This window comes from Ctenopharyngodon idella, chromosome 24, assembly GCF_019924925.1.
Source record: "Ctenopharyngodon idella isolate HZGC_01 chromosome 24, HZGC01, whole genome shotgun sequence".
In the NCBI taxonomy this organism is placed as follows: Eukaryota; Metazoa; Chordata; class Actinopteri; order Cypriniformes; family Xenocyprididae; genus Ctenopharyngodon; species Ctenopharyngodon idella.
This window is the reverse complement of record NC_067243.1, coordinates 7,027,538-7,051,130: the sequence shown is the minus strand read 5'-3', so window position 1 is coordinate 7,051,130 and position 23,593 is coordinate 7,027,538. Positions and strand designations below refer to the sequence as shown.

Here is a 23,593-nt window from a genome sequence, read left to right as displayed (position 1 = left end):
TTTTTACAAATCAATACAAATCAAAACCTTCCTACTTCACCTTTCACCCCTGTGCTGTGCATGATTGTCCTTTTAAAAACCAAATGCATTTATATCTTTGTCAGACACATTGAGTTCATTATTGTCTCATCAAAATAAAATTCTTCGGATGCTTAGATGTTCATCTCATCTCCCGTTTTCATTTCCTCGTGAGAAGGAAATTTATCCCGGATTCATCCTGTAGTCTCAGTGGGTTAAACCAATCCCACACTTCAGCAGGTGGTAAAGCAGAACATGTTGAGACATGCATACAAACACAGCAACAGCAGAGGAAGGCACTCATAAAATGATGCTTCGTTTCTTTCTCTCATCCACAACCAGAATGTTAGATAAGTGAGATATATTATATTACATTATATTATAATATAATATATTATATTATATTATAAAAAATAAAATTCTGTCATTATTTAGTCACACAAATTGTTCTAATCTAAACTTGCACGAAGTTCTTTCTTAACGTAAAGAAAGATATTTTGAAGAATGTTGGTAACCAAACAGTTGCTGGTCCCCATTGACTTCCATATAGAATATATGCTATGGAAGTCAGTGGGGTCCATCAACTGTTTGGTTACCAACATTCTTCAAAATATCTTCTTTTGTGTTCAGCACAAGAAATTAATACAGGTTTGGAACAACTTGAGGGTGAGTAAATTATGATTTAATTTTCATTTTAGGGTGAACTATCCCTTTAACCCACATTTAGTGTATTTTTTTTGCTGTCACTGTCTCTTTAAGAAATCTCCTCCCGCCTTTTGCTCAAAGTTCCGCGGTGTGTGTCAACACGAAACATGTGCATGAAACACGGAAGTGAACTTATTATAACTCACATATGTAAATTTATCAAATGAGTATTACATTTAGCTTTTATTAGTGTTAGTTTCATATAATGCGCGAGACCGTATAATGTTTGAACGTTACAGACACGTCACGTGCATCAAGAAATCCGCGCCTAAAATCCTGCATTGTAAGTGTTTATCCCTCAGTTTAACGAGTAAAGTGATCATTCAGTCAAGACAGCTGTGATCTATGACTTATTATGCGGTATAAAGGTTCAGTTAAGTGTTTTCACAACATTTAAAAATGTTGTTACTTACTTTAATGCAGCTGTGATTTAGTTTTAGCCACATGTGAATGAATGAGAACTGTGCCTTTACCGTGATTTACCATGGTAACCTTAGTTACCTCTAAAATAGCGTAGATAATGCAGTTATTGTTAAAAACAATAAGTTAGTATTAGCAACCACTGTCATTAACAATAAATCAAAATTTGACAACTGCAGTTACTAAAGTTTCTATCTATCTAATACATTTATTTATCAGTAGTGGTGGTACTCAGGTGCAGATCGTGAATTTTACTCACTGCAGTTCATTGTTATTTTTATTGATTCTGAACATTTCCAATTAACACCTTTCTTTCTCTCTGAATGATGTTTTGGCACTCCAGCGCAGGGGCTTGTCTGGACACGGTCACCAGTCTAGAGATGTGATCCCACCACGGTGATGGAAAGATGAAGACGGAGGCATCAGATTCATCTCTCCGTCATTTTTCTCACTATATGTTGTTTGTAGGAGGGGCTGAAGGAAAGAAAAAAGAGAATAGATGGAGAGAGGGGAGAATAAAGAGGTGGAGGAGAAAGTGTGGCTGGCCACAAGTGATGGAGGAAGAGAAGATGGTTTTTCAGATGAAAGAAGAGTGATGATGATGGGGACAGAAGTGGGTCTGGCTTTACCAGATTTCTTTGGGAAGCCGCATTTGAAGGAAAGTCCACCATTAGGACTCTCTTTTTCCTCTGATCATACGGACACCTGGGCTCCGTCCATCTTGTCGTCCTCTTCCTCCTCTTTCCCCTGCCTCTCTCCTCCTCTTCCTCCGTCGGTGGGGCTGGATGGCGTGCTGGCAGAGGGGCGGCTGGTTCTGGATGTGTATCGGGGTGGAGGAGAGGTTCTTCCTGTGTTCTGGGAGTGTGTTCAGGAGCAGATGAGAGACCTGCAGTACCTCAGACTGGGATCAGAGGATGAGGGGGCGCTAGAGAGTGCACTGCGTGTCCTGCCCCGACTCACACAGCTGCGCTCTCTGGCTATCAGAGGTGAATACACACAAGATTAAATATTTACTTACATTCACACACACACACTCACACTGTCTGTCTATCTATCCGTCTGTCTGTCTATCCATCTGTTTGTCTGTCAATCTGTTTATCTATCTGTCTCTCTGTCTATCCGTCTCTCTGTCTGTCTATCTGTCTATCTGTCTATCTGTCTGTCTGTCTATCCGTCTGTCTGTCTGTCTGTCTGTCTATCCATCTGTCTGTCTGTCTATCTGTCTGTCTATCCACCTGTCTATCTATTTATCTATCCGTCTGTCTGTCTATATCTGTTTATCCATCTGTCTGTCTGTCTATCTATCTATCCGTCTGTCTGTCCGTCCGTCTAAAATTTTTCACGTGTTAATATTCTCTCTCTTTATTTCAAGGACACCGTTTCCATGACCCCCAGGGTGACCCTCTCCCTGGCCTCCTCTCCTCTCTCCCTGACTCCGTCTCCTCTCTGTCTCTCCTCGTTCACCTGGATCTCTCCTTCAACCATCTCTCCTCTCTTCCTCCCTGTATTCTATCTCTCTCTCACCTCTCCGAGCTCCTGCTGTGTCATAATCGCCTGACGGGTCTGCCGGAGGGTCTGGGAGCGCTGGCGTCCCTGCAGCGAGTAAGTCTGATGGGGAACAGGCTGGTGGATCTACCCCAGGGAGTGGGCCTCCTCTGCAGGCTGGAGGAGCTGGATGTGTCCTTCAACCTTCTGGAGAGACTTCCAGAAGAACTGGGCCAACTGGAGAACTTACAAACTCTGGAGCTTTCAAATAACAGACTCAGAGCGCTGCCGGAGACGATGGGTGATGAAAACACACACTCTTTCGAAACAAAAACAAAATATTTATTTTATAGATTATTTTTCCAAATGAGGATGTCCCCAAACTATAGCTAAATAAACACACAAACCACTCAAACACTTTTACATTTGAAGTGTAAACCCTAATGTGTCTCTGAAGAACCATCTACTGCCATTAATTTTTTAAAACTATGCCAGCTACTGTAGAAACAACTATTTTTGAGTGAGATTTGGAGATTTGAAGGAATAATCTAGTGTTTGTGACACTGTATTTCAGAAGTTAAACTAACCGAATGGCTATTTCTCTCTCTCTCAGGATCTCTCCGCTCTCTGAGGCAGCTAGTGATCCAGAGTAATGATCTGAGGAGTGTTCCAGAATGTTTGCACTCCCTCCCGCTGCTCGACAAACTGGACATGAGGAACAACCCACTGGGCCGCCCCCCGACGCCCCCACCGCTCGCTCGCGTGACCCCAGGTCACTGTCGACTCTCACTGCTGCTGCTTTAATCTAGTTTACCATGAATTATAGTAATGAAATGTTTGATCTGTTAGGATTACATCACGTATTTTGGAAGTTTTTCTCATTGATGAATGAAACCCAAACAAACTAAGCCTGTTTGACCCCAGTGACACTGTTTGTGTTTTATAGTTCTGGAATGTTCTGAGATCCCAGAGCTGCACCTCGGACTCGAGCAGCACAGGTGAATTGAGTCCACCTTCATTTAACAAACACTCTCAAATTTAAACATGCAGTATAACTAGGCCATGTGATGACAATAATGTAGTGCACCACTCTTTGTTTAAGGTTACATTCTGCATACTAGTATAATATATAATAGTGTGCACTGCAGTATACATTCTATACGTTCCAAACGTAACTCTTCTCTCCTCATCAGTTTTCAAGTATCACCTGCTGGTTGTCACGTGTTCCTTCCTGGAGGGGCGGAGCTCTTGTTTCCACGGAGATGCGTAAGCTTGGTCACACAACTCCAGTGGGCGGAGAGGAGACCAGACAGGAAGTGGGTGTGGCTAGAGGAGCATGACATCCTGTTGAGTCGACAACTGGAGCTCTGCCCACATGGAGCCACATTTGAGAAGGTTGTAATTTTTGTTTATATTTATATAAATCCTTAGTGAAAAAGCTCATGTTTTATGATATATAAATAATACAGTTAAATATTATAAATAATAAAAAATATAATTATTATAATTAATCAGTTTATATATATATATACACATATTTACAAACTTTTGTTAATCGCAATTAATCAATTTGACAGCAATATTATCAAAATATAATAATTATAATAATTTTTATACTGAAAGAAGGCTCCTGTTTTATAAGTAATAACTAATACAGTTAAAACTATAAATGAATGAAAATACACTATTATTATAATTAATAATATATGAAATATTATAATTAATAAATATGATTATTAAAATATAATTAGAATATTTTTATAGTGAAAGAAGGCTCCTGTTTTATAAGTAATTAGTAATACAGTTAAAACTATAAATTAATAAAATTCAGTATTATTATAATTAATAATATATGAACTTTAATGAATAATTATAATGAATAGATATATGAATATGAATAAAATATAATAATTATAATAATTTATAGTGAAAGAAAGCTGTTTTATAAGTAATAACTAATACAGTTAAAACTATAATTAATAAAATACAGTATTTTTATAATTAAAAAATATATGAATATAAATACAATTATAATTTATAGTGAAAGAAGGCTCCTGTTTTCAAAGTAATAACTAATAAAGTTAAAACTATAAATTAATAAAATACAGTGTTATAATAATAATAATATATGAACTATTATAAGTAAAATATAATAAATACATTATTATAATGAATAGATATATGAATATGAATAAAATAGAATACATTATTATAATTAATAAATATATGAATATTATTAAAATATAATTGTAATAATTTTATAGTGAAAGAAGGCTCCTGTTTTATAAGTAATTAGTAATACAGTTAAAACTATAAATTAATAAAATTCAGTAATATTATAATTAATATATGAACTTTAATACATGAATTATTATAATGAATAGATATATGAATATGAATAAAATATAATAATTATAATAATAAAATTCAGTATTATTATAATTAATAATATATGAACTAAAAATACATATAATAAATTAATTATTAAAATTAATAAATATATGAATATTATTAAAATATAATAATTATAATAATTTCTGTCACTCTTGTAGCCGGTAGAGGTGTGTATCCCGTATCGTAAAGCACGTAAAGGTGATGTGGCGGTTCGCAGGTTTGATGGTCAGTCTTGGACGACACTGCCCACCCTGACCAGGAGAGGAAGTGAGAAACACAGCTGCAGGCCAGGGGGCCGTCCAGCACGGGTGAGCCAATCAGATCTCTCTCGGTCAAACGTTACGTTTCATATTGTTGAACCACCATACACCATCATGAGAGCATTACTGCACACATATATATATTCTGGTGGTGTGTGTGTGTATGTAGTTGGCCTGCTGCAGTGTGTCGCAGTTCTCGTGGTTTGTGGCCGTCTCTCGTCCTTTCCTGGACAGTTGCTCCGTGTCCCCAGAGGGGGCACTGCTGGTATCTCAATTCGACCCGGGGATCAAACTTACATTTCCTCCAGAGTGCACAACAGGGACACGTACGGTCACACTGCAGGTCTGTACATGAATATAACTCTGGTTTGAATTGGAAAATAATATCCACTGCTTCTAATAATGAGCTAATCGCACTGATGCTAATCATTGATCACATATTGTTCAATTCTGTTTATATATTTGTTTTTCCCCCTTAGGTCCTGCAGGTGGCGCTGTCTGAGGTGCAGGACCTGACCGGAGACCCTCATGCGAGCGCCAGCCCACTGCTATGCCTCTCTCAAACTCCCAGCATGCACTTCCTTCAGCCAATCAGAGTGCAGGTTCCTCTTCCACCTGGAGTAACTGGTATTGCATCACGTTCACTTCTTTCTAGGAAACTGTTTAATCATTAAACTGAGCAGTTCTTAATCTTATTAGAGACTCGTTCCTGCCTGAGATTTACATTTACAGACATTAGCGGTTTAACTTATTCTGGATATTAATGCTGTTAAACAAATGAGGAATGTGTACAATGTGCTTATTACATACAATACTGAGTCTTTACTTTCAACACTAGATCTATTGTTTTAGCATTTCAAATTCAACAAGTTTTATAATTATAATTTTTTTTTATAATTTAGCAAGTGGTATCCAATTCAAGAAAATCACAGCTGATATTGTTTGTCATCATTCATTGTCTGAAATTGGAAGGTCAAGTTAAGTATGAGTTTTATGGTAGTGTGCTACTGATTGACATTCATATGTGTGTGTTCAGGACACATGGTGGACATGTCCCGTTTGCACCTGATGCACGGCGACCCCACGGCCCACACCTGGACTGACATCACCGCTCAGGTGTCGCTCTACGTCACGCACATCTACGCTGTCTTCTCAGTCACACACTTCTCATGGTGAGCAGCGAAGAAGTCTCTTCTGCTCGCCAAGGCTGCATTTATTTAATCAAAAATACAGTAAAAACAGTAATAATGTGAAATATTATTACAAATTAAAATAACTGTTTTCTATGTGAATATATTGTATATTATTATTTTAGTCTTCAGTGTCACATGTGTGTGTTCAGGTACTGGTTGTGGTACACCACTCACAGGTGTGTTAGTGGGGTTGTCAGGAAGATGTATCACCGCTTGAAACAGTTCCGGGTTCGATTCCTGGCGCTTCAGAGAAAAAGCGACCCAGAGCAGGTTCTGCTGCAGTGCCTGCCGTCTGACAAGGTGTGTGTGGTTGCTATGTTGTTTCTAGGGTGTTCTGGGTAGGCCGTTGCTTACTTATGCCGTGGTCACACTAGACTTTGAGCATGCAAAATTTCTACAGACACTGAAACGCAGAGAAATTTGCATTGCGTTTCCTGCGTTCACATGCGTATGAATGGAAGTCAGTGTAATAAAAAGTGCAGTGTGTCTCACGAGTCAAAAGAGTCCGCCCTCAATGTCTGTGACATTCGTTTTCCAGGAAGTCAATCTATGAACTTCTTTATAATTATAGGCTAAGTAGGATAAGCATTTTTTCATCAAAATTATATGCTACAATTTTAGCAGTATGGAAGATTGTTTCCACCACTAAATAAAAAATAAAAAAGGTAATTGCAACTTTTTTATCTCACAATTTCTTTTCTCAAAATTGTGAGATATAAACTCGCAATCCTGACTTTATATCTCACAATTCTGACTTTCTAACTCGCAATCCTGACTTTATAACTCGCAGTTCGGACTTTATAACTCGCAATTCTGACTTTATAACTCGCAATTTGGTCTTGGTAACTTGCAATTCGGACTTTATAACTCACAATTCAGACTTTTTATCTTGCAATTCGGACTTTATAACTCGCAATTACAAGTTTATTACTCACAGTTCTGACTTTGTATCCCACAATTCTGACTTTATAACTCAAAATTCAGACTTTATATCACGCAATCACAAGTTTAAAACTCACAATTCTGACTTTATAACTCAAAATTCGGACTTTATAACACAATTCTGACTTTATATCTCACAATTCTGACTTTCTAACTCGCAATCCTTACTCGCAATTCTGACTTTATAACTCAAAATTCGGACTTTATAACACAATTCGGACTTTATATTATGCAATTACGAGTTTATATCACGCAATTCTGAGAAAAAAATCTGAATTGTGAAATAGTCGCAATTACCTTTTTTATTTTTTATTCAGTGGCGGAAAAAAGCTTCCATAAGCAGTCCTTGTTCATTTCTCTCTTTAGGCTGAAAGCAGGTTGGTGTCTCTGTCGGAGCAGTATGATGGTCCTCAGCCATCTGAGTTGTGTATCCTGCTGGAGGGAGAGCAGTTTTTCGCTGGCTTTGAGAGAGGCATTGACATCAGCGCAGGTGGACACATACATGTTTACAACAAGAAACACACCACAACCTATACAGCATGAATAGATGCAAACTATTAAACATATTAAAGTTAACCTCGAATGGTGTCCTCAGACCGTCCTGACTGTAAAGATGGCAGACTGTCATTCACCTTTTACTCTCACCTGAAGAACATTAAAGAGGTCCATGTGTGCCCGACCCACCCACAGCAGGGCACCGTGAGAGGACAGGTGAGACAGGGTTTGTTAGCTCCTCCTATGGTGGAATCTCATTGGTTAAACATATAGCTTTGCATATTGACTTCAAATGTGATCTGATCAGATGATGATGTTGTGATGATTATCACTTTCAGTTTTACCTCTCCTCTAATAAGATGTGTGTCCTTCCAGGTTTCATTTTACAGGGGTGAAGTGCCTAATGATCTTCCAGAAGAAGTAGCAAGTAAAAGAAAAGGTCACGACAACCAGTGGATGGCGACGCTTCCTTTGCGGATTCCTGTGAGCAATCTCAATGATCTAACTCCAGTGCATAATGCTGTGTTGTGTTGTACAATGCTATATGTTGTATTATAAGATGCCTCGCTCCTGAAGGCCTGTTCACACCAAGGACGATAAATATAACGATGCTGTTTAGGATGCTGCCTATGCAGACGGTAGACAGGCAGCTCACTAGTGTTTGGAACAGAGCTCATGAGAAAAATTTGAACTATGACAGTTAAAAAAGAATTGTTTCATCATATTTCCACACACAGAACGCTGACTGTGATGGGAACATCTCCGGCGAGCTGAACCTGGGCGACCCGGAGAGCGGCTACCTGACACAGACCAACCTGCTGTCCATCTCCTTACGCATCAACCAAGAGTGGCAGAATATCGGCATCAGCCTGGGCATCAGCTACGACCAGCTGGAACGGATCCGAAACCAACACAGGTGGGCATAGGATCAGCCGATGGAGAGTGTGGAAAGAGGCCGCCAGCAGATGGCGCTGTATGTCTGCTGAGGCCAACAGCACATTCAGTCTTATTATAGGACAGATTTACTACAGATTTTACAGCACGTGATCTTCAGGTCCACTTATAAATTCTGGCGATTAGTAAGTCTGAGGCAGAATGAATGCATAATATTTGGGAAACAATTTGCGTGGCATTCACTGTTGTCAAATGATGCAATCATTTCAGATTTTAAAAGGACAGTAATAGAAGATTAGACATAAATTGTATTATATTTTTGTATCCCTCCCCCCAAAAAATAGGTTATCTGTGAACACTGACTCATTGGATATTAATTAGGGGTTCAAGTGCGTAGCGCTGAACTGAAACCCCATTGTAATTGTTAAAATTTCCAAGGATCAGCATTCTCCCCTAAAAGTGATCAGGCAGACTAAACCGTAAGTTGTAGAGAATTGAAACTTTGAGGGCTGGTAGTAATTTTTGGGTATTTCGGATATTTTTAAAAACCTACTTTTGCAAACTAGTCCGAACTAGTCCAAACCAGTGCAGCGAGATTGTCTGGAGTCTGATTGTCAATAATCATCAAAAAAAGTTGAAATTCTGATTCACGGTCCCTAAGGGCCGCCGAAACGTTCGAAGTGGGTGGAGCCACTTTTACTAAAATGGCTATAACTTGTGATATTTTCACCAAACTTAGTACACCTATGTAAGAGCTCATTCTGTGGTCGTGTGAAGAAGGACATGGCGACTGGCCACTTGGTGGCGCTATAATAGGACATTTTTTTGAAAACGGCTATAACTACTTCACTGTTAGTCCGATTGACTTGAAAATGGGCATGCGGTGTCTTCGTCCGAGGTGCCATGACTGCCTATGAGGACATTGACGCATTTCGAAAAACATGGCCGGCATCGTCAAAAAGAAGTTTGAGCAGCTATTAAACAAGGTTAACGGAGGCCGATCGGAACGAAACTCACTGGGCCTGTTTGACTCATGACCTTAGAGGCCTTTGAGATATTCGAAAGAAATTGGCCACCGTCTTCGCGTTTTTCACGTGCGTAAAGGATTGTGTATTGCGCGATTTTTCGCACACGCCCACAACATTCATACCACATGGTAGAACTCCTCATTCTGAGCAACTTTGCCTCTAGGACTGCTGCTGTCCATTGAATCATTCATTAAATATTGAAGATTAATTTTTTAAAAAACTTTAGCGAACTAGTCCTAGGTTTTTGGCTCAACCTTGATAACTGTTAAAAAGCTTTAAAAACTATATATTTCCTATGGGAAATTGCCTGTATTGGCTGTAAATGGTCTTTTCCATCTATGATCGAGATGGTTACAGGCTTGCTAATTAAAACATACCTTTTACCTTTTTACGCATTTTCTTAAAGGCCTTAAAGCGCTTGAACCCTGAGAATTGCTGCTGGCAGCTATATTTACATCCTATGACTGGACAGTCCAGGAATTATTACCAAGCCAGATCAGTTTGACCTCATTATTATTCATGAGCTTTTTTGCCTTTATTGAGATAGGATAGTAGAGAACTGACAGGAAGTGAAGAGGGATAGAGAGTGGGGGACAGGATCGGGAAACGTTGGGTCACCTGAAGCGCTACATGTCGGAGCGCTGACCACAAGGCTATTAGCTCCGACCTCATGAGCTATTTAGGACCGTTTACAGAACCAAATATCATAAATTCAGTGTTTGTTTTTTCCGAGACTGGTTTGCTCAATCGCAGATGTCAGAGAATTCTCATTACAGAGAAGGAGAGAGGCAGTGTGAAAATGAGTGATGGAGGAAAGAAATTAAGGCAGCAATGGTGAATTTTGAGTGTTTTGTTTTGATCACTCAGCCATCTGGGCCACTGCAGGAGATGGTACACATTCACACGCTTGCATGCTCATTTTGTCAAGCTTTCTATGTCCTTTTCTGTAGTCTGTTTATTTTATCATCTTTATACCCCAGTATCTCTCAAGTCAAGTTAAATTTCAAGGTTACACTTCATTTTAAGGTGTCCTTGTTACACTGTAATTATACATTTGAGTAACATTAATTAACAACATGTACTTACTATAGGGTTAGGGTTTGGTTTAGGGTTAGCTGTGCCTAATTTACTGTTATTACTATAGTAAGTATATGTAACCTGTAACAAGACAATGCAAAATAAAAACTAGTGTTACCAATTTCAATAAATGATCTATAAAGCAACAATATAGCAGACAAAATTATATAAATTATGAATAATTAAAGGAATTCTGAAGTGTTGAAATCAATAAAAATGCAAAAAATGGGCACAAAATACATGTATTTATATCAAGGCATATGACATGACATTTATACCACAATTAATGTCAGTTTTCATTTTAAATTAATAATTGTATGCCTTATTTATTTTGGCTCACATTTTAATGTATTTTATAATGTATTTTGTATTTTAATTTATTTAATCACATTTTATCCACCAATTCTCATTACTGTAATTTTTCCAGAGGTTCCTCTTTTACTATTACCATTATTTTCAATGGTGATGGTATATATATAATATATATATATATAGTTATAATTGTTTGACAACGATAATGAAATTTGGGGGCTAAAAGTGCTTATTTGTTATCAGTGCAAAAATGCCTTATTTAGGCTCACTTTTAATTTTATTTTTATTTATCACAACATTTCATTATATATTTAATTGTTTATTATTTACTTAATTAAAAATATATAATTATTATTGATTTAAATATATAATTTTTTTTTTCTTTGTTATATCCATCCAGGCTTTAATTGATATGACAAAAATTGTGTGCATGTATGTGTGTGTATGTGTATATATATATATATACAATATTTTGTTTTAATATTTGTATTTTTTTCCCCATTTCATTGCATCAATGATCATTTGGGGGTAAAAAAAAGTGCTTATTTGTCATGAAATGTGCAAAAATGTACAGTGCAAAAAATCTTAATGGTCAATTAAAAATTTAAATCATAAATTAAAGGCAGCATATCAAATACCGCCATGATGACAAACATTGGAAACAGATCATTTTAACAAATAAATTAAGAATTGCGAATAAATATAAATATAAATTGCGTATAAATAGTAATACAAATAAAATGTGTTTGTTTTGTCAGGGACAACTTTGGGGCCCAGGTATTGGCGATGCTCTTTCATTGGGCGAGAGGGCAGCAGGGGGCGGGGCCTGGGGCGGTGCAACGGCTGATGAAAGCACTGGTGGACAGTGGTAGGCGGGACTTGGCAGAAGAAGTAGAGGACATAGTGACTCTGGGAAAGAGGAAGTATGAAGAATCACTAAAGCGAGTCGGGCTGGAAACACCAACTACCTCTGCAGACCCTCAGTCCAGCTGACACACACACACACACACACACACACATGATCATGATGAGTGTGGATGCCAAGAACATGACATTAACTCCCACCAGCAGCAGTGGAGATGAACACAATGACACACACAGACATACAGTGTGTCTTCTCTCAGAGCAGCGTCTGTCTGAATGATGTCTCTTTCTCTCTCGTGCCTCTCAAGAACTCAGTGTCCAGCAGATGGATTTTATTTGTAGTGAGACACAATGTAGCACCTTTACAGTGTGTCAGATGAGCCACGAGTGTTTGTTACATGTTATTTTTTAATGTTTTTATCAAGAAACAATCAAAACATTTCATGTATGTTGTTGAATCTCATGTAACCTCTTGAAAGAGGGTCATATTTGACCTCATAATCAAATGAAAAAATTTATGAAATTAACTTATATTAAAGAAACAGGCAGAAATTATATTTTGCATAAGCAAGATAAAGCCATTAATATTTTTTATTGTGGCATTTTCAAGACAAGCACATTTTACCCCCCAACTCTCATTACTGTAATGCTTCCAGATCTTTCTACTATCTTACTATTCCCAATATTTTCTGTGGCGATCCTCATTGTTTTTTTTGTTTTTTAATGTAATACAAAAACTATGTGTGTATATAAAATTTATATATATATATATATAAAAATTTTGCACAGTGTAAAAAAAATCTTAATGGTCAAAAATGTATTTATTCAAAAGATTTAAACAATAACACGGTTTTACAATTTTTTAAAAATTAAAATAATAATTACCGCATTAAAATTTAAAAATCAAATATCACCATGATGTACAAATATTGTGGCATTTAATAATAATAATAATAATAATAATAATAATAATAATGATGGAGATGATAAAATTATCATGGATGCAATGCAATGCAATGCAAAAAAAAAACAGTATTCTTGTAAAAAAAAAAAAAAATAAATATATATATATATATATATACTCATAATCTTAAGAAATTATATATTATATTTTATATTATATTAATTTATATATATATGTATATATATATGTATATATATATAATTTGTTACAAGAATGCTGTTAATTTCTTAAGATTATGAGTATACATATATATACATATGTATATATATATATATATATATATATACTCATAATCTTAAGAAATTATATATTATATTTTATATTATATTAATTTATATATATATAATTTGTTACAAGAATGCTGTTTTTTTTTGTTGCATTGCATCCATGATCATTTTATCATCTCCATTATTATTATTACTATTATTATTAAATGCCACAATATTTGTACATCATGGTGACATTTGATTTTTCAATTTTAATGCGGTAATTATTATTTAAATGTTTTAAAAATTGTGTATGTTTGTGTGTGTGTATATATATATATATATATATATATATATATATATATATATATATATATATATATAGCATTGAATCCATGATAATTTTATCATCTCCATTATTATTATTAAATGCCACAATATTTGTGCATCATGGTGATATTTGATTTTTAAATTTTAATGCGGTAATTATTATTTTAATTTATATATATATATAAATATGAATTTGTAAAAACGTGCTCATTTGTCTAGAAATTAATGCAAAAATGCACAATGCAAAAATCCTAGGGACATAAAAATAGTCTTAGTCTTTTCTTTATGCAAAATCAAAATATAATTTATTTTGTAGTACAATATGACCAGGACAGGTCTCGTGACATTCATCCCACACAGCATTATGAACATCTGACAATCCAAACTACACGGTCAAATTATTAAATCGGTGTTGTTCATTATTCTGTTTTTTGGTAACAAGTGGGGTGTATTCCTCTCCAACATTTTGATGTAGTATCCTTTTATATTTAACTCAAGGTCACCGTTGCGTCACGTCGATGACGTCAGCACGCGTTTTTTTGCCTTTGATTTAACAGCAGAAAAATCTGAGCGCGCAGTAACCAGTAGGCGGCGTGCAAAACGGTCACTTTCTCCCGTCCTCTCCTCCTCCTCCTCCCGTCGTGTCGTGCTTTTACTCCCTCCCTTTCCTCCAAACACACACGAACGCGAGTAACACCGGCAGCTTTAACTATTATCACACTGTCACCGGAGGAGGAACATCACATGAAGCCATAATAATCCGGAATAACGGGACAAAACAGCAGGATCCGGTATGTAGCGCTGTTATACTCTTCCATAACGCTTTATTCCTTTGACCAGCATCTGTATCATATTAATATTAGTATTCGTGTTGCATAAGGAAGCGTTCAAACAGAACAGTTATTCATGATTTGATCGGTCACCGTTTTAAAGATGCATCAAGTCAGCAGAAGAAACAGAAATAACGGTACTGCCGTTCATAAGATGCGATGCGGCGGTTCGTTTCCCGTTATGTGGCAAAACACGATTCCCCATCGCGGCGTGACGCGTTTAAAAACCAACGTGATAGAAACGAGAACGCGCCTTTTTGACAGCTTCGTTAATTGTAACGGCACGCGCGCGAACATCTGTTTTTCATCATACAGCGGTGCGCGTTTCATCTGGGTGTGTTTGTTCTGGTCGTACGTTAGTTGGGTTTGATCCCCGCGGGATTAACCAGCTCCGTGATGATATCTGATCAGAGGACTGTATTTCTATACAAGATCTGCAGCGGATCATCACCAACATCAGGGGGCTGCGGCGCGCGCGTTCTCGATGCGCCGTGCGCGCTCTTGAATCTCAGATTTAAACGGGATTCTCTGCAGCAGAATTATGTCATCAGACACTATCAGCGACCTCGTTCAGATACTGCAAATATTTCTTCACTGATTTTGGCAGTATGATTTACAGTGATGAAATAATTGCGTCCTTGGACTAAAAGCAAACAACCATGGGATTTAAATGATACAATATTGTGCTTCAAATAATACTACGGTACTGTCAGATAAAAGCATGATGTTTAATCTGGCTTGAAATAATTGGGATATTTGCTGAATACAGCTGTTTCTCATATTGAATAATCTTTACCTTTACAATGTGTGTCTTTCAAACACAGTCTTGTCTCAGGCGACCTTTAGTTAAACGACGGCTCACAGGGCGAAGGTGAAAGATAACTAAGACAACAAGAACACCTTGCAGATTACAGATTTCTTGTAAGTTGTCCTACAGTCACTGCTATATGAAGATATTCCCATGCTATCTCACTTCAAAATAATAACTATTTAAATTTTTAGCTTATTTTGATTTTATATTTTAAATGTGACCTATTATGCCCCTTTCACAAGATGTAATATAAGTCTCTGGTGTCCCCAGAATGTGTCTGTGAAGTTTCAGCTCAAAATCTCCCACAGATCATTTATTATAGCTTGTCAAATTTGCCCCTATTTGGGTGTGAGCAAAAACACGCTGTTTTTGTGTGTGTCCCTTTAAATGCAAATGAGCTGCTGCTCCCGGCCCCCTTTCCAGAAGAGGGTGGAGCTTTAACAGCTCGCGTTTCGGTTGCTCAACAACAACAAAGCTGGAGAATCTCACGCAGACAAAATGAGGATTGTCAGTAACGGTGTTCAGCCTTACATTGTTCAAACCGGAGTCGACACTGATGGAGAGACTCAGGAAGAAGTTACAACTTTTAGAATGAAACTGGACGTTTCTGAATGGTTACTGGATAAATTTATGTAGTTGCTGTGGAGTTGATTCAACTCATCCACTAGCATGTGCCGTCATGTTAATCTTTTGTGCAAATCCAGCGTTGAATTGATACTCGTTTGTGAAGCAGTCCGGCGTAAAATGACGGCATGATAACAACACTCTACTACAACAACTCTTCCTCTTCTCTAAAGCAGCCCAACATGGCCTCACCCCCTTTGTTGTTTGTTCTCGGGGGCGGGGTTTATGTAAATTTTAGGGTTAGTGATGTCACTAACCCGGGAAGAAGCTCGCTGTAGTCCTTAAACAGCGAATTCTGTAAAAGAAAATATCTCCCTTTGCATTGAACTTTCAGCGTTGTAACTTTTGTTTATGCTCAAACAGCAACATTACACACTAACTAAAGTTAAAAAAGTGAAATCGTAATCAACGACCCTTTTAATATTGTTTAATTTTTGTGCCGACATAATTAGATACAACACTGCATTGTGTTCAAATACATTTTTAAACCCTTCTTTAAATTCTTACTGACTTGTTAGTGAGCATCATGAGAGAAAGCGAGAGTGAAACAGCATACGGTCTGAACGCACACACACACACACACACACACACACACACACACACACGTGAGAGAGAGTACTGTACATCAGCTAACCAATTAACCATCAGACAGCGAGAGCTCATGTGCTGATGGCTCTGAGTGGCTGATATTCATCTCTCTCATCTTATCGCTCTTTACACTCAGTAAATCTGTCTTTGCTCTTCAGTCAGTCAGTCAGTCAGTCACTCATCACTGTCGGCTCGTTTCTGCACACATTGATTCACTGGTCAAACTCTGAGGCTGCTGGGAATCTACTGAGCGCTGAGTTAGTCTCTTTCTTTCGTTCTTTCTTTTTTCTTTCGTTCTTATAGAATTGGGGGATACAAGTATTTTTTCAACACATTCGATAGTTGAAAAAATAAAATACATTATAAAATTTATTTTATATACAATTTTATAATTTTATTTTTATTATATTATTTCATATTTTTCAAAATTGACAAGTAAAAAAAAAAAATATATAATGTTAAAAAATAATGTCGTTGGAGCCGATAGCCTCGTGGGCAGCGCCGTTGCGCTTCGGGCGAATCTTTTAAAAAAATAATGTCATAAAATATAAAAATAAAATTGTACTATATATATATATATACATACAGTGCCCTCCACGAATATTGGCACCCTTGGTAAAGATGATCATTGCATTGTTTATTCTTTTGATCTTTCATTCAAAAAATTCACAAAAGTCTAACCTTTCATTGAAGTAAAACAATTGAAAGTGGGGGGAAACTCACATTATGAAATAAATGTTTTTCTCCAATACACGTTGGCCACAATTATTGGCACCCCTAGAAATTCTTATGAATAAAATAACTCTGAAGTATATTCCCATTCATATTTACATTTTTTAGCACAAAAGAATATAGTTCTGATGTGCAGCAGATTGTTGAGCTTCACAAAATAGAAAGTGGCTGTAAGAAAATAGCATTGAAAATCCCCATTTCCACTATCAGGGCAATAATTAAGAAGTTCCAATCAACTAAAGATGTTACAAATCTGCCTGGAAGAGGACGTGTGTCTAAATCGTCCTAATGTGTGGTGAGGAGGAAAGTTTGAGTGGACAAAGACTCTCCAAGGATAACAGCTGGAGAATTGCAGAGATTAGTTGAGTCTTGGGGTCAGAAAGCCTAAAAAAAAAATGATGAAACAGCACCTACATCCCCACAAGTTGTTCGGGAGCTTTTTGGCAGCAAACCCACCAGATGCACACATGGATAAAAAGTACCTCATGCCCACGGTTAAATATACAGCTGGATCTTTAATGTTTTGGGCCTGTTTTTCTGCTGGAGGTCCTGGACATCTTGTTCAGATACATGATATCATGGATTCTATCAAATACTAACAGATAAAAAATCAAAACCTGACCGCTTCTGCTAGAAATCCAATAATGGGCTGTGGATCTTCCATCAGGACAATGATCCAAAACAAACATCAAAACCAACACAAAAATGTGTCACTGAGCACAAAATGAAGCTTCTGCCATGGCCGTCCCAGTCCCCTGACCTGAACCCTACAGAAAATGAGTGGAGTGAACTGAAGAGAAGAAGCACCAACATGGAGCTGGGAATCTGAAGGATCTGTAGAGATTCTGTATGGAGGAATGGTCTCTGATTTCTTGTCAGGTGTTCTCCAAACTCATCAGGCATTATAGGTGAAGACTCAGAGCTGTTATCTTGGCAAACGGATGTTGCAATAATTGGGTGCAAATAATTGTGGCCAACATGAACTAGAGAAAAACATTTATTTAATAATGAGCTTTTCCCCCCATTTTCAATTGTTTTACTTCGATGAAAAGTTAAAATTTTGTGATTTTTTTTATTTTTATTTTTTTTAATGAAAGATCAAAAGGATAAACAATGCAGATTTATTTTCACAGCCGCCTTTGCTCATATTTACCTATTGTCATCTTCGGACATTATAATCTCTCTAATGACTGACTGTCTTTATAGTATTACTATTTGTCCTCTTCTGATGCACCTCACTGGGATGCATGATGATATGTGTTTGTTCCCTACAGTACCAGCTAAATTGGTTGTTAAATTTCACTTCATGTCATGTGTGGTGATTATAATCCCATGCGGACGTGTTTAATCAGGAAGCACAGCTGGATTATTCTGAGTTTAAAGCACAATACAACTGAACCTCCTGAGATCAGACACAGACAGCAGTCAGACTGAAACCATGACAACAGTCTGCTGAGACACAGATGAGATGGTAGAGAGGATAGAAATACTGTACACTCTTGAAAATAAAGCTTCTACAGTGATTCCAAAGAAGAACCATTTTTAGTTTCCCCAAAGAACCTTTCAGCGAACATTCTAAAAAGAACCATTTAAAGATATAAAGAACCTTTTGTGGAATGGAAAGATTCCATGGATGTTGAAAGTTCTTCATGGAATCATCAATGCCAATAAAGAGTGTAAATAAATGGGCCATTTCAAGAGATCCAGGGTTCATTGAACTTCAGACGATGAACACACACACACACACACACACACGTGGAGTCAGATCAACATCTGTTATCAGAGTCAGATGAATGACGGGTGCGGTTTGGTCAAAGGTACACAGATTTTTACTGGACTCAGGAACGGCCAACAGCTGTTCCCTGCTGGAACCAGGTCATAACAGCGTAAAGAACAATCTTAATACTTTTGTTTAGCAAGGATTCAACTGTTTTCAACATTGATAATAATCAGAAATGTTTCTTGAGCAGCAAATCAGCATATTAGAATGATTTCTGAAGGATCATGTGACACTGAAGACTGGAGTAATGATGCTGAAAATTCAGCTTTGATCACAGGAATAAATTACATTTTACAATATAATCAAATAGAAAACAGTTATTTTAAATTATATTTCATAATATTACTGTTTTTACTGTATTTCTGATCAAATAAATGCAGCCTTGATGAGCAGAAGAAACTTCTTTTTAAACATTAAAAATAAAATATCTTACCAACCCCAAACCTTTGAACGATAATGTATATATTTTCAAAATCAAATAGTTGATTATCTTTCATATGACTTCAGGAGGTTCAGAATATGGCCTAAATGCTGCACATTTACAGTGTTTTTTGTCCATTTTTGGAACTTTACAGTATGAATCAACATCATTTACACTACTGATAAGAGATATTAAACTCATTTTGGCGGGAACTATACTTTTTAGGCTGTTTTTTTAGAATATGCTAGTTGGTTTGTCGCTCATCCAAAGTGGTCTACCAGCTCTAACCATCTTCTGCCAGGTTCAGTCATTGGTAGACCAGCTGATGGTCATAAATGACGGGCTAGACACATCTTCCAGCAGGGAGTTTACAGTAAGAAAGTGTGGCATGTCCGGAATGAATGATTGTAATGTTAAACACACACACATTCTTGGCTTCACCAGCTGCTTGTGTTCTCAGGTCGGCTTCACCTACTTTCCTCTCCTCCTCCTCCTCTCCCTCCATCTTCTCTCTCCTCCCACCAGCTGTCTCTCATTACAGCTCCCTCTTTACACTCCTCCATCCTCGCTCATTCTCTTTCCATCCCTCCGTTTGGCAGAAACGCAACATGTTCATGGGTGGATTTTTAATAAGTGACCTTTTTGTTTCGTTTTTCCTAAGAAAAAAAGGTTTTTTTTAATATGATGGAAATAAAATACAAAAATAACAAGGGAGGTACAGAGATAGTATCAGATGGTAATACCAGGGTACTAACATTCATGTACCATGGTATTTATTTCCTACTCTACTGTACGTTAAAGAATACCATGGTGGGTGTGGTATCAAAGGGTATTTTTATATACATTACTGTTCAAAAGTTTGGGGTCGGTAAGATGTATTTAATGTTTTTGAAGAAAGTTCACCAAGGCTGCATTTATTTGATCAAAATTATAGTAAAAATAGTGAAATATTATTCCAATTTAAAATAACTATTTTCTATGCTAATATATGTTAAAATGTAATTTATTCCAGTGATCAAAGCTGTATTTTCAGCATCATTACTCCAGTCTTCAGTGTCACATGATCCTTCAGAAATCATTCTAATATGATGATTTGCTGCTTAAAAAACATTTCTGATTATTATCAATGTTGAAAACAGTTGTGCTGCTTCATATTTTTGTAAAAAACATTTTTTCAGGGTTAGAAAGTTCAAATGAGCAGCATTTATTTGAAATAGAAATCATTTGTAACATTATAAATGTCCTTTACTGTCACTTTTGATCAATTTAATGCCTCCTTTCTGAATTTAAAAGAATTAATTTCTTAAAAAATACTGACTCCAAACTTTTGAACGGTAGTGCATGTAAGGACAAAATATGAGTGATTGATTATTGTCTTAATATTGACTGTTAGTCAGCACAGACGTGTGTATGTACATATTAACGTTGTGTGTTCATTAGTCACAGTGAATTACATTCACACACACATAAACGACAGACATGAAATCTGCTGTAAGACATGTGGAAATCTCTGGCGCTCATTCACAGAATTTTTAAAGCCATCTTCAGTCCGTTTCCATGGCAACTATCTCAATTCTGTTGTGTAGAAATATAGTGTTTAGAGTGACTCGCCCTTGCTGGATGAGCGTGAAGATCAGAGCAGCAGTTGTTGTGGATAGTTGACATCATGTGGCGAGTGTTTTCTGTTCTTTTCCGATGGTCTCAGGAGTTTAAATGGGGGTCAGAGTGCTTTTTGGTGCTTTTAAAGTGCACACACACACATACTCCTGTGCATGCTGGGTAACAGCTCAGCGTTTGCTGAAAGTGCCCATTCATTTCCATTATTATCTCCTCAGTGGCATTAAAAGTAACAAATGACATGGACAAAATCAAGCCTTGCCCTACATTTGTTCTTGTTTGAGAAGTGTTTAGATATACGCCACAATAGGGAAGAAAAGACTACACAACTTCCGTGTCTATTACTGTGCAAAAATCCTTTTGAGTTAAAACATGTTAAAACTGAAATTGCTGGTCAGTAATGTTGTTTAGCTAGAGTACGTGAGACTAGTTTGAGCCTGTTTGTGGTCTGAAGAACATTTGATTCGTTTCTGCTGATTTTAAGACACACACACACACACACACACACACACACACACACACACACACACACACGCACACACACAGATATCTTGTCACAAGACCAACCACTACTAACACAAAAACATCATTCTCAGCTTCTTCTGTTCCTCTATTGATTGAAACCGAAAGCTAAACATTTATGAATGTCTCACAGCAAACTATCATTGTTTAGATATTAATCTTTAATACTGGAGACTTAATGGACAGTTTATTTGAAGTATCAAATTTTTTTCTTTTTTCTTAAAAATAGACTTAAAATGAAAGTTGATGACATGCGCAAAAAATATGTTATTTTAGTATTATTTAAATACTTTTGTAGCATTGATTAATATTTTGAAATCACTTTTATTTTTATATTTTTTAGTTTTAATTTTAATTTTAGTTGCTTCTGTCATTCTGTCATGTGCTTTTGTCATTTCTATTTAGCTTTTAGTTTGTTATTTTAGTTCTTCAACTTGAACTTATTTTGTTTCAGTTAGCAGCCAGTTCAACATTTCTAATGTTTCTAATGTAAAGTTTTCTGAGTTTAACTTTTTCCATCTGCTATATTTATTTTATTTCAGCTGTCAGCAATTTTTAATAGTTGTAGTCTCAGTTTTATTTAGATAACAATAACAACACTGGTAATAGAGCTATAAAATTGTATGTGGATTCCATAAAGAACCTTTAACATCCATGGAATCTTTCCACTGTACAAAAGGTTCTTTATAGTGGATAACAGAACATAACAGAAACTCTTCTAAATTGGGATAGCAAAGCATTAAACACTACAAAATACAACAATACTACCCCCCCCCCCTAACATTAATCTTGTACAAAAACCATTATATAACACTTCATTTTAGCATTTATTCTCCCTTTTGAGTTTTTGAGTGTCATGGCAAAGCATGCTGGGAATAGAAAATAGAAATCCCAGCCCAGTTTCAGGTAAATTTAAGTTTGTCTAAATTAAAAGAAGTTCATAAAACTCAAAACAATTAAACAATTCAGATTACTTAAAAGGTGTCAGTTTTGTGAACTCAAAAGAAAAAGAAAGTTCTAAATACTCATAAAAGTTAATTTGATTGAACTAATTTTTTTGAGTTTGAGTTTGTCCTACTCAAAACAATAAATTATTTTGAGCGTTAGGGTTTACAGTGTGCCATACGAAACACCAGTATCCGGCATTTTTAAAAATCCATGTAAACACACAGTCCACAAACTAACTCCACGAACGTGGAAAACAGCGATAGATAGCATTTACCTGTCGCCTTTGTCTGCTGCGTTGTGTTCTTTTCCCAGCCTCGATTATATGTAGCACTGCAAGTTGTCGTAGGAGATTTCATCTCTTAGCTGACCTTTTTGCTCTTTCAATTGCATAACTTATATGTCTACATTCCATCTCCGTTATCACGAAACCTACAACACTCAACAAAAACACAACTCTAATCACGGTGTCCTCCATCCTCCAGTTGTTGACGTTAAATGCCGCACTTAAATGATGTCGAAGTTGACAGCTGTCATGAGAAATCGAGGAATTGGGTCTCCTTTAGGACCCAGGTGGTAATAAGTAATTTAATATTAATTTTACACAATAATAGCATTGTGGTATAGTATATAATATTACTATTATACATTGTTAATGAATATATTGGTAGCAAAGTACACACAAACATCATTCATTTGAAACATGTAATTGGGAAATATACTGGAAGCAAAAAACATACCTAATATAATATAAGCTAAGCTAGCAGGCTAATCAGGCAGATGTATGCTATGCCAGTACATAAGCTAACTAAAAACAGTAAGAATGAGAAATGCTTGATTTCACAAACTATAGCTTCAGTTATATACAAGTATATGAACCATGTAATTTAAAAGACATTAATGGTCATTATAACGCATTTTAAACTATATAAATCATAATGTGATTGAGCAGGAATCATAATCAGGCACTAAAATACTACCCATTAAAAGCCCATTGAATCAATGTGATCACTCGGGGTCCTAAAGTAGACCTGATTCCTGGGGGGGACTCGATTTATCACTTCAGAGTTCCTACTGACGGTGCGAATGCAACCAGGAAAATGGCCCTAGGGGAAAATTTAGTTCTTGGGGGACCG

The 23,593-nt window shown here is 36.5% G+C and overlaps 2 protein-coding genes across 9 annotated transcripts in view; both read left to right on the top strand.

The window, feature by feature from the left end:
• Nucleotides 1-264: 264 nt before the first annotated feature.
• pidd1 (p53-induced death domain protein 1) lies at nucleotides 265-12,677 on the top strand. 7 transcript variants are annotated; one of them, XM_051884797.1, is made up of 17 exons: nucleotides 265-372; nucleotides 649-684; nucleotides 1,487-2,129; nucleotides 2,516-2,929; nucleotides 3,242-3,400; nucleotides 3,575-3,626; nucleotides 3,822-4,023; nucleotides 5,181-5,330; nucleotides 5,452-5,625; nucleotides 5,762-5,909; nucleotides 6,319-6,454; nucleotides 6,625-6,775; nucleotides 7,784-7,907; nucleotides 8,013-8,128; nucleotides 8,288-8,395; nucleotides 8,650-8,828; nucleotides 11,982-12,677. In XM_051884797.1, the coding sequence occupies exons 3-17, from the start codon at nucleotides 1,643-1,645 to the stop codon at nucleotides 12,214-12,216; spliced, it is 2,835 nt and encodes a 944-aa protein (XP_051740757.1). In that variant the 5' UTR covers nucleotides 265-372; nucleotides 649-684; nucleotides 1,487-1,642; the 3' UTR covers nucleotides 12,217-12,677. The 7 variants fall into 7 exon arrangements, 6 of the variants coding, with proteins under 6 accessions (XP_051740757.1, XP_051740760.1, XP_051740758.1 ...); XM_051884800.1 differs by lacking the exon at nucleotides 649-684 and having other exon boundaries at nucleotides 276-372; XM_051884798.1 differs by lacking the exon at nucleotides 265-372 and having other exon boundaries at nucleotides 526-684.
• A 1,476-nt stretch (nucleotides 12,678-14,153) lies between these two features.
• slc25a22a (solute carrier family 25 member 22a) overlaps nucleotides 14,154-23,593 on the top strand; it is a 31,715-nt gene continuing 22,275 nt past the window's right edge. The window contains exons 1-2 of one of the 2 annotated variants that reach the window (XM_051883888.1): nucleotides 14,154-14,378; nucleotides 15,242-15,338. The gene's annotated coding sequence lies outside the window, so the exon portion shown is untranslated. The remainder of the gene's footprint in view (nucleotides 14,379-15,241; nucleotides 15,339-23,593) is intronic. The other variant, XM_051883887.1, reaches the window with a different exon arrangement.

What these genes read in the sequence shown, in the direction of transcription:
- pidd1 (XM_051884797.1), top strand. Translation starts at nt 1,643, where the DNA reads ATGGAGAGAGGGGAGAATAAAGAGGTGGAGGAGAAAGTGTGGCTGGCC. An exon ending in AGGGCACCGTGAGAGGACAG is followed by an intron (nt 8,129 to 8,287) that starts GTGAGACAGGGT and finishes GTGTCCTTCCAG; the next exon opens with GTTTCATTTTACAGGGGTGA. An exon ending in CGGATCCGAAACCAACACAG is followed by an intron (nt 8,829 to 11,981) that starts GTGGGCATAGGA and finishes TTGTTTTGTCAG; the next exon opens with GGACAACTTTGGGGCCCAGG.